Source organism: Hylaeus anthracinus, unplaced genomic scaffold (genome assembly GCF_026225885.1).
Source record: "Hylaeus anthracinus isolate JK02 unplaced genomic scaffold, UHH_iyHylAnth1.0_haploid 4, whole genome shotgun sequence".
NCBI classification, from domain to species: domain Eukaryota; kingdom Metazoa; phylum Arthropoda; class Insecta; order Hymenoptera; family Colletidae; genus Hylaeus; species Hylaeus anthracinus.
The window spans coordinates 5341111-5351616 of NW_026535289.1; the positions used below are offsets into that span (position 1 = coordinate 5341111).

Genomic DNA, 10506 nt, shown 5'->3' on the forward strand with positions numbered 1-10506 from the left:
GATAGTTGCTTCGACAGTAGTCGATACCGTTTAAATTTCCGAAATGCCATAGCGTGCGCGTATTCGGGGGATGTTAGGTGTTCGGCCGTTTCCGTCGCCGCTCGTTCGCGCTCGGGTTCAGCTACACCGCCCGGACCCGTCAGTCTTGCGCATGCCTTCGTCGAGGAAGGACGTATTCTCTCGCCTCGTCCCTTCGACGCGGAAAAAATCAATCGTATTTTTTTAAATGCCGGATACAGAGATCGTTTTATACCGTTTACGAGTGTAACAGTCGATCTACGAGTAATCAGTGGTCCGGGACGATAGCATAAGTGACGAAACAGTTGGTGCCTGGGTCGTTCGTGATCGATCCTTGTGTGTGTCCTGTCAAGGTGTTTTCTATCGTTTTCTCGCAAGGATATTATGCTACGTATCGCGTGTTCACCACGATCGTTTTGACTCGAGGGGCAGTCGACCATCTCCAGTAAAATGTTACCGCAAACTCCTGACATCATTCCGACGACACTGAATCAGGTATGCAACAACTCCACCGTATATACCGCGACGTTATTTCGCTTCTCTCGTGACCTTCAACCTGAAAGTGTGCTTCTTTCGATACCAACCGCGTTTTGCTCGCGTGTGACAGCAAAAAAGCGGTCGCTCCGTTTTCGTCACACGCGCCACGGCACTGTTTATGTCTTCCACGAATTTCTCACGAACCCGTATTCCACGGTTAAATTCGAATGTTTTTCTTTTCTCTGCTTCAACTTGAACTTGATTCCTCGATGAAGAGAAATCCGTGGAATACCCCGAAGTAGCGACTCGTACATTTTCGTTCAAAACTTGATGTTAGGCGCGCGTTAATGCCGCGAAAGCGTACGTTCGATTTTATTGATTCGTTAACGTGACAAGTTCGGAGCGGTAACCGCGAAATTTTGAACCGATCGACGAGCCTTTAGCTTGGAGTGAGCTTTGTGTTTCGAGTTGTTTGATGACTTTAAACGGATCTCTTCGATGAGAGCAATACGTCACAATTTAATTAAATATATAAATGTTAAAAATTGAATCTAACTTGTCGCGTCTGAATCAGTTGGAGCATGTAACGTGGAAGCACGCGGGCAGTGCTCCAAGTGCCCAACTTTTTCAAGTTACGAAATGATGTTAAGTAGGAGAAAATATAAGTAGGTGAAGGCAAATAACGCATAATAGAGTATAGCACAGAGAAACGAGTGTATTTATAAAGGAGAAAAAGAAATTTCCGTGATCGATATCTACAGAGAATTTGCTGACGCGAAAACCGAAACTGTCGATAGCCACGGACAATTACCGGCGTGGTCATAACAGTACCGTACTCTCAAGGTGTCGGATAGCGCGCCACTCCTGTCAAGATGGCGTGGAAAAGACAAATATTTGCGATTCTTAGTTGCCGGTTTCGAGAAGATCGTCTTCTGGGAACAGAAAGTTTCCCGTGTCCGCGTCACGTTGTGTCAATATTATACACTCGTGTGCGTAGCTCCAACCGCTTTAAACCATCGGAGTCGGACGACAGGTAGTTTCGTCGATAACGTCACGCGTGTCGATTAATCGAATTCCATTGGATCGATTCGAATACCGCGATCCCGTGTCTCGTTCGGATGGTACGGGATTCGAATTTCCTTAAGGATCGTATTCCGTGATAAAGAATACCTCGAATTCCGCGTCTTAGTCACGATTCGGGTTAAGGTTAAATAGAACGACGTTTGAGAATTATAATGATCCGTGGAGCATTGTTTCAGCGTTGTAGGGATAAATGGCAGTGACACGGAATTCTATTTTAGTTTCGTTTTTGTTCGGTTTTGTTAAACTGTGAATTTTATGCATTTATGACGTACAGTAATTTGGAAAATGTACAAAAATATATGTAAATTATTATGTAAAATATATTTGATTAATCTTTGAGTGATCTATGATATATAATGTACTATATTATCTATTTTATTCGTAAAATATAATTGTTATATTTTCTTGCACCATAAATGCTTAAAATTTGTAGTTTAGTTATTATTAAGAGAAAATTAATACAGGTTGGTTAGTTATAGAATACAGTTATGTATACATATACATGAATTTTCTTTTCTCTTCTTTTCACTCGGTTCTAATGCTCTTAACCCTTAGAAGCCTGATTTTTCAAATTAAATTTTTAAAAAATATCAATGTATTTATTTAAAAAAATTTGACAGCTGACGTTTACTTTTTTAACTTTTGTTCAAAAGAACATTACGTAATGGTAACATACATACAGTCAAATATTAAAAACAAAGTCCGGTATCAAATTTGAAACTTAGGGTTAATTATTTAAGGGCTTATGTTTTTATTCATGGCTTTCACAAGCATAGTTTGTTATTGTAAATATTTTAACCATATATTGTGATTCTTCTTGAATATAGTAGTTTATAAAAACAGTATTTCAACCTAAAATGTGGAATATTGTATTTGTATAGAAACTTCGATTAGAATAATTTCAAAAATACTCGCGAAGAAATGGAATAATGTAGAAACGATTACACGAGACGAAAAGCCTTCACAAGTAGACGACGTCAAACGTTGATGTATGTAGATACAAGAACCATTGTGTCCACAATTATTACGTATTCCAATAGAATTGTGGACACAGTCGTTCTTTCATCTATTTCAATATTGAACGTCGTTACATAAATTTTTTTGTCTCTCGAACGCAGTTTTACATTACTATTTGAAACCTATATTCTGAAAAAATAAAATGTTATATTAAATTTCTTGAATAATTACAATTTATATTTCTCATATTTTAGATTGAAATATTCTTTTTGTTAACTATATAAAAAAAATTGATGCTTGGAAACACTTATAATCTAATAATAAATAATTCTTGTAAAGGCTATTTAAATACGCACCAATTGCTCTAAAATTTTGTGCAATAACATTGACAATTTTGACCTAAACAATCGCACGTTTAACATATATTTATACATACATATATTAGGTGGACTGGAGAGTAATGTCGTTTTTGTAATTTTAAATACTTGTCTAGCACTCATCAAGTCATTGATTTTTATCGATCTGGCATTGAAAATTTGCACGCTAGATGGCAAGAGGCTGTTGATAACGAGGGCGATTACATAATTAATTAAAAATAGAAATTTATTAAAAATTTGTTTGGATTTAATGTAAAAGAAACGACATTACTTTCCAGTCTACGTATAAACGTATAAACTTCAACGGTTCTGTAATAATAAATAATGAACCAAATTTTTACTTAGAAAATAGTGTACAATTTTGTATCTAAATAAAACTAATCGAAACTTAATACTTTTGCGTCTTAATACGTCGCACAAGGTTAAAAAAACGGACCACGTAACGAGGACCATGAACATGTGAAAGAAGGTTTGAGCGACGACTAAGGTCGTGCAGTAGTTGGAAGTCTGCTTTCGGTGTGTACCAGGTCCCCTTTATTGTCTTTCGTGTGTGACCTTGACCATGACGGTGCCGTATATCGCTGAATTCGCCCTAACAGCCACTTTCAGGCAACGATCATCAACTCGTTTAATGTCGCGAAAGTCATCGTTGGGCGGTATTTGAAGCTTCCAGTGACGTCATGGTTGACGTCATGGATTAAAAAGTAAATTTCTAAAACAGAGACGAACTGATCTCAGCAGAAAAGAGTAAATAACATTTAATGGGGCTCTGAATAGGTCACACAAGATTAATTAATAATCATTTCACGGAGAAAACAGATTCACCTACTTGTGAAATATGCGGAACCTAATTTATGAATGGGAATATACCGATCGAATGTCGGAAAGCCTGAGAACGATAAGACCACGCCTAATAATGATAGGCAGTATATGCACTATTAATCATTATTGGTACTATCTCCTAGTTGCAGTAACTATCTCTAGTTTTATTTAACCGACTTCGAAAAGGAGGAGGTTACTCGATTCGACATGTATTTTTTTTGTTTTCTTTTTTCAAGGCAAACAAAACATCCAACTAGAATTCAGAATCTCCTCAAAACTAGAGATTAGATGTATGCGTGTCCTTTTTAAATTATTCTTCTGGATTAGATATTTCTCTTATAATTAGATACACACCCGCTCAGAAATATGTGGACACTTCTTTACTAGAAATAGATATCTAATGAAAGTTGCGAATCTATTAATATCAATTACATCATTTATGTTTCTTCTAATATCACATTACTAATAATAAAAACTATACAGACAACTAGATAATGTTAAAATTTCTTTTACCAAACTTGCATATTATTAATTCCTTCATTGTATCCGAAATAATATTATCTCATTCATTTTGTAATATTTATGCCATAAATGCTTTTGATATATTGAACTTTTCTACTTAAACGATCCCAAAGTTCCACTATAAAATTGAATATGGCACTCAAAACATATAATATCATCGAATATTGTTAAATACTTATCCAATATACTATAGATTTCAGCAACAAAAGTTGTATAGTAATAATTCACGGGCGTATATTAATCATTCGTTGAAGGTAGTAAATGACCACGTATTTATGAACGAGGGTGTATCTCCCTGTAACTTCTATATACTCGCGTCTCTCGTTATCTCGATAAAATTAGATTGATTTTAAAAACTGTTATCATTGGAATCGTATTTGGGTATGCAATTAATAGCATCACTTCCAAGTTCACGAGAAATGTAACGAGATCGCGTTCTTGATAAAGATGAACCTAGGAAAAATTTCGTCGAACCAGACTCCCCTCGACAGGACAATGGATTTGATTGTGGAGTCCTGACAGATGTGGTTGCGTACCAGGCTGTGAGATAGTAGTCCTCTGTGGGTATGAAAAAGTAGATGGCTGTGGTTATAGTCAGCCTAAACGCTTAGTGCGTGCACAACGCAGTCATTGCACTCGATACGCGAATTAAAAACACCTCGAGCTTTAATCAGCTGTGTAGTTCACACTTTGAATAATTTTGGTAAAATTGTACGGGGAAGACTTATCTAAATATTAGTGGTAGGTAAAGAGGGAAACGTTTTATTAATATTGTCGGTCAAATGTAACGATTTTTTAATTCTACTTAGATAGAAAACATACCGTTTGGGATTAGTAAAGTAAAGTAAAGTACAAGTGCAGTATCTCAAGGAAGATAAATGCTGAAACATGTCGTTAATATTGTGTATTAAAAAATAAACAACTTTTTACTTTAAATATTATACAGAAAGACACTTGCCTGAATAAAAGTGTAATGTGCCAAGCAAGATTAAGGACAAAACTTGTTAACAATATACCGATTAAAAAAGACAACAATTTAAACATTTTAAATAGTCAATAAACACCGTATTTGAGAACGTGTAATGATCAAAGAGGATGCATCATCGAAATATGCGAAAATACCACCTTTCTTCATCGTTCGCGTACTTCCCCATGCGTCCAACGTTCGAATCGTCAAGGTCCAAGTGACTGTGCGATAGTTTCTCACTTTCACTAAATTTTCGGGGTATTTTCGATGACTCGAGGGACAGCCACCGTCGACGCTACTCGTTTGCCAGTTTCTCTCGATGCTCCAGGATACAGTTCGTAGAAGGTGCGTGACGTACACCATCGGAGAATTCTTAAGGCGGGTCTTATCGATTGGCTCGAATACCGACGTCAAAGGTGGACGCTCGCCGCATGACCGTAAAGAGAATTTATTTACAAAATAAATTAATCGCGTGCGCTCAGTACGATTCGAGAGATGAAGATGGTGCAACGCTCCGAATGCGAAAGATGCCTCGCGTCGCCGCGATCTTATCTTGCATAGCTGTGCCACTTAAGCGCACGATTGAAATTCTAGTCTTGCTCATTTTTTCGAACGTTATACTTCGTTGGACATTCGAAATGTTCGTGAGATAATCGCAATTTTAATGATTTTGGGTGTTCTGAGGAATTGTAGCCAAGGGAGAATTATTTGGAATATTCAGAGCGAAGCGAGAAAACAGTTTTTTTTTGTATAATTCAAAATTAGTTATTGATTAGAATTTTTCTTAGACTATATTCACTTTTAATTGATACATTTCATTTCTTGGATACAACATTTGTTCCTTTCATTTGTTCCTATAATTACATTTGAAAATGCTTTTTTTATGTGTTCTGTAAAAAATTGTTCGTTTCATTTTTTTTGAAATTCATAAACGTTTTGGCCCCATATTTTTCAATTATTATCTTCAAATGATTACAAATTCTCCGCGTATGTATTTAATTCATAATTTGTGGACTCTGAAGATAACTCTAAAACAAACACTAAAAACATAAAGAAACATGTTAAATATTGCAGAATCATAAATTGATTTATTCGTATCGTCGAATAAAATTCTTTGCTACATTCCTAATGGACCACCCAGTATCGTTAGAATTGTGTCTTTCATTAGTAACGGAATTGCATCGTTAGCATGCAAACTATTTAAATTTGCCTCTTAATTGTCAATTATTCGCCGCTGTTCCATTTTTAGCCCGGATATTAATTGCTGTTCGCGATACTAGCGCGAGTATGCGCAAGAAAGATATACATACATACATGTATGTACATCGGTACACATTCTCTTCCATTTACGGTAACGCGGAGCAAGTTGCTCAATATCTCGCGGCAAAACAAATGCATGGATATGGTTCTTGCGAGATTTCTTAATTTCTTAATTCTAACGTAAACATACGTAGCCTTTCTTATACAGCAACCGACGCGAGTTTCTTTAAACATTGATGGAAGCTGAGATAAACTTCCCACGAAGAATATTCAGTTTTTAGAGGGGAGCATCGTCATCATGTTTATGACTTTAGGAAGAACGATGTATTAAATAATGAAATAGAAATTTTATGGAGTCTATTCATAGATTCGTATACATTATTATTCATATATATTAATATATATATTATATGTTTATTTATTGAATAATAATATGTACAATGTGTATATAATGATATATATATATATTGTATAGTATTATTCAATTATTATTATTATTATTATTATTATTTATGGGGTACAGTGTCTTTTACTTATAAATGTAATAGTTTCCCTTTTATTTACACTCTTCTTATTCTGGGTATGAATTTTCCATATATTATAGTCTGAGAAGATACAGAACTTACTGATCTATATCTTTTACTCTTTTTTTAAATAGGTTTTTTTTTATTTATACTCATCTACTTATTAATATTCTAGTCATCGTCGTATGAATACATGAGAGCACGACAGAAATCATTCTTCCGCTTTCCAATATTCCCTCGAATTTTTCAATCGTTCTACACTCACACCGCGGACATTAAATAAATGCCAAAGTATAAAGAATATACTCCACAATCTCACGTAAGAATTTCAAATTTCTCGCTCTCGCAGTTTTCTCGCAAAAAAAGAAATCACGAAACAACACTTATCTCTTCGTGTCGCGAACGAGAGTTCTCCCTTAATTGATCGCTCAAATGGCTTCCACGTGTTACCATCCACCCTGTATATTTACGTATCGATTAGTTAGTAGTTACGTTTGCATAAACGCCGTGGATCGTATCACATAACACTGTACCCGGTGTACTCTGTCGAATCGCGGTTTCGCTGCCGGCATTCCCGTCATTGTACAGTTCCATCATGCGTGTTTCATGCAAATTCTTGGCTCATGCAAAACGCGCTCGTCGCGCGGAATTCGTAGGAGCTTCCAGTAACAGGAAGCGCGCGTGACCAGATCGCTGAATAAAAAGGGTTACGACGAAATCGATACCTCGACGAACGGGACCCGAAGAATTTGTAACGAGATTAACGTGCCGTATCCAGAACGAATCGAACCTCTCCTTTCTTTAATTCTTATTTGTTCCCTCCTTGGGTTTTGATGGATTAAAAACTGCCTCATCTTAGCTTCAACGTTCATGTATAGAAGTTTATCAGTCAAGTGGTAATGTTGTGAGCTAATGGCAAAAGTTAAATAGGAGGAAATAGATGTTTGTGCAAGTCGAAAGTCAGTAGTCAGTTGCGTTGAAGGGTAGTAAAGAATATTTTACACGTCAAAGCTTTTACATGTTTTAATTTGATATTCATACATGTGTTACTTTATATTTGTCTTGTAGTAAAAATTTAAAAAAAAATTGGTATGAGGGGTAGAAATTAATTCTGTTCCTTTCCAAGGTAAACTTACTATTTATTTATAAAGAAAATGAAGATGGTATTTCAACGTAATAAAATGACTAGGAAATATTCTTATTCGAACTAGAGGTACGAATAATTGAATGTAGAGGCACAGAATTAATTTGTACACCAAGTATACATACCTTCTACTATTATAATTAATATATGCACAATAATATATTATAATGTATGTACATGGAATAAATGTGTGATTGCTAGCAACCATTTAGTTTCCCTTATAGAGACTTATTTACAATTCCTGCACTTAATTATCCTCAAATCCAAAAATACCTCCACATTTCTTAATATGAATTAAAATAATTCTTCGTCCGCGCCAATGAGCGTTCCTCGAATCCCTCAAATCCGTTGCGTTCACCCTGTAGATGCAATCGATCACACACGCCGACATCCTCCTAGAATACAAGCTCCCTTTCGATTAATATTACTGACATAATCCCGCTATCGTCGACGAATAATTCCCCACCGTAACTCCGATAGGCCGAAACGTGAGCATCATCGAATTCCGTGGCTTTGCTTCTCATATTTTCATCGCAACGTCGTCGTTTGTAGTTTCTTCCCACGGTAAACCGTATAAAAAAAAAAAATATATATATGTATATATATATATATATTTAAAGAACCGCTGGCGCGTGAGGATTCCCAATTTTTTTGGATCACGTCGTGAAAATGCTCAACGATTTACGCACTTTGCGAAATCGTTAAAACGAAACGAAACGAATGAAATATTAATGCGTTTCGAAAGTGGGTCGGGAAAAATCGATATTCGTTTGGTATCGTGCGTATCGAATCTAGCGATTAATTGGAGTAAAAGTGTTTCATCGCACGTACGTTGCCGCTGAAAAAATTGGAGCATCCTTTGATCTTTCAAATTAGCGAGTTTTGTTCAGTATTTAAGTATAACGAGTACCGATAATATATGGACTGAGCTAGTCTTGGATATTAAATTTAAGTGACAATTAAATTCCTTTTGTTTCTTTCCACTAACTTTATTTTACATATTTATATCATTTTTATGGACTGCGTGGTTATTGATATTGCAGAGTATTTAGTAAATATTATATATTAATTAGGTTACCCGTGGATATAAAATTCATGTGATAATTAAATTTCTTCTGTTTGATTTCTTTCATTTTTTTAAAATATTGACATCATTCGTATGGATCATAGTATTTCTTATAGTGGCTACCTGTTTAATATATAAATAAACGAGTTAGAAAGATTATTATCTGGGCGTAAGATAAGTATGTTTTGATAGAAAAATTGTAAATGTATTTGGATTTAGATATTATATCGCTGTGAATTTTTCATAATCATTGTTTGTGAAGTTTCTCAAAGAAGTGAAAGTCATTCGTTTACAGAACGGTATTAATGTCAATACAACTGGATAAGGTTTCTCACAGAGGTACAATTGTATTGAACAGGTATATTGCATTTGTTGAATAGAAATATTGTACACCTATACGTATATCTATTCAATAAGATTATCCAACTCGATATCTTTTATTTCGAAGAAATAGCCTACAATATGTCTCGATAATAGTTTTTTTTTATATATTATAACAGCGTAAAACTGTCAGTGAAGTAAGCACAGGGTGATCCATAAATCAAAATCTATTTGAGTAAATAATAGAGGTTTTCGAAAAATGAAATATGAAAGTATATGTTTACTGAAACGGAGTAATACAAAATTTATCCTAATTATGTATAATATATTAGATATGTATAAATAAAATTTATACATTAGATATGATATACAGGGTGTCCCAAAAGTCGGGGAGGAGCCGGAAACGGGGGGTAGCTGAGACGATTCTGAACAACAATTTCCTTTGCAAAAATGTCGGATGGGGCTTCGTTAAGGAGATATTAAGCGAAAACCCCGACCAATCAGAGCGCGCGTAGACCGTTCGAGCGGCCGCGGTAGCGAAGGCTACGCGCTAGGCGGCAGCGTCAATGTCCTTCGATGCACGTCGAGTCACTTGTTCGCGTACAAGCGCTGCCACCTAGCGCATACCCTTCGCTACCGCGACTGCTCTAACGGTCTACGCGCGCTCTGATTGGTCGGGATTTTCTCTTAATATCTCCTTAACGAAGCCCCATCCGACATTTTTGCAAAGGAAATTGTTGTTCAGAATCGTCTCAGCTACCCTCCATTTCCGGCTCCTCCCCGACTTTTGAGACACCCTGTATATCGGCATCATTCGTCAAGCATTCGAACAAAGAAAAGCGAAATATGAAAATACACGATTAACGCAATCGCAAGTCGGATGCTGTCGTGTTACTAGCATGCTCCCAGCCAAGATTGCGCGGTGCACTTTATCGTGGAAATTGATACTATCGGCGCTAAACCTCAGA

The 10506-nt window shown here is 35.9% G+C and overlaps 1 protein-coding gene across 1 annotated transcript in view; it reads left to right on the forward strand.

The window, feature by feature from the left end:
- The first annotated feature begins 373 nt into the window (after positions 1-373).
- LOC128894551 (breast cancer anti-estrogen resistance protein 1) overlaps positions 374-10506 on the forward strand; it is a 157111-nt gene continuing 146978 nt past the window's right edge. The window contains exon 1 of the mRNA XM_054156370.1: positions 374-513. Within this exon, the coding sequence (XP_054012345.1) occupies positions 469-513 (45 nt within the window). The 5' untranslated portion in view covers positions 374-468. The remainder of the gene's footprint in view (positions 514-10506) is intronic.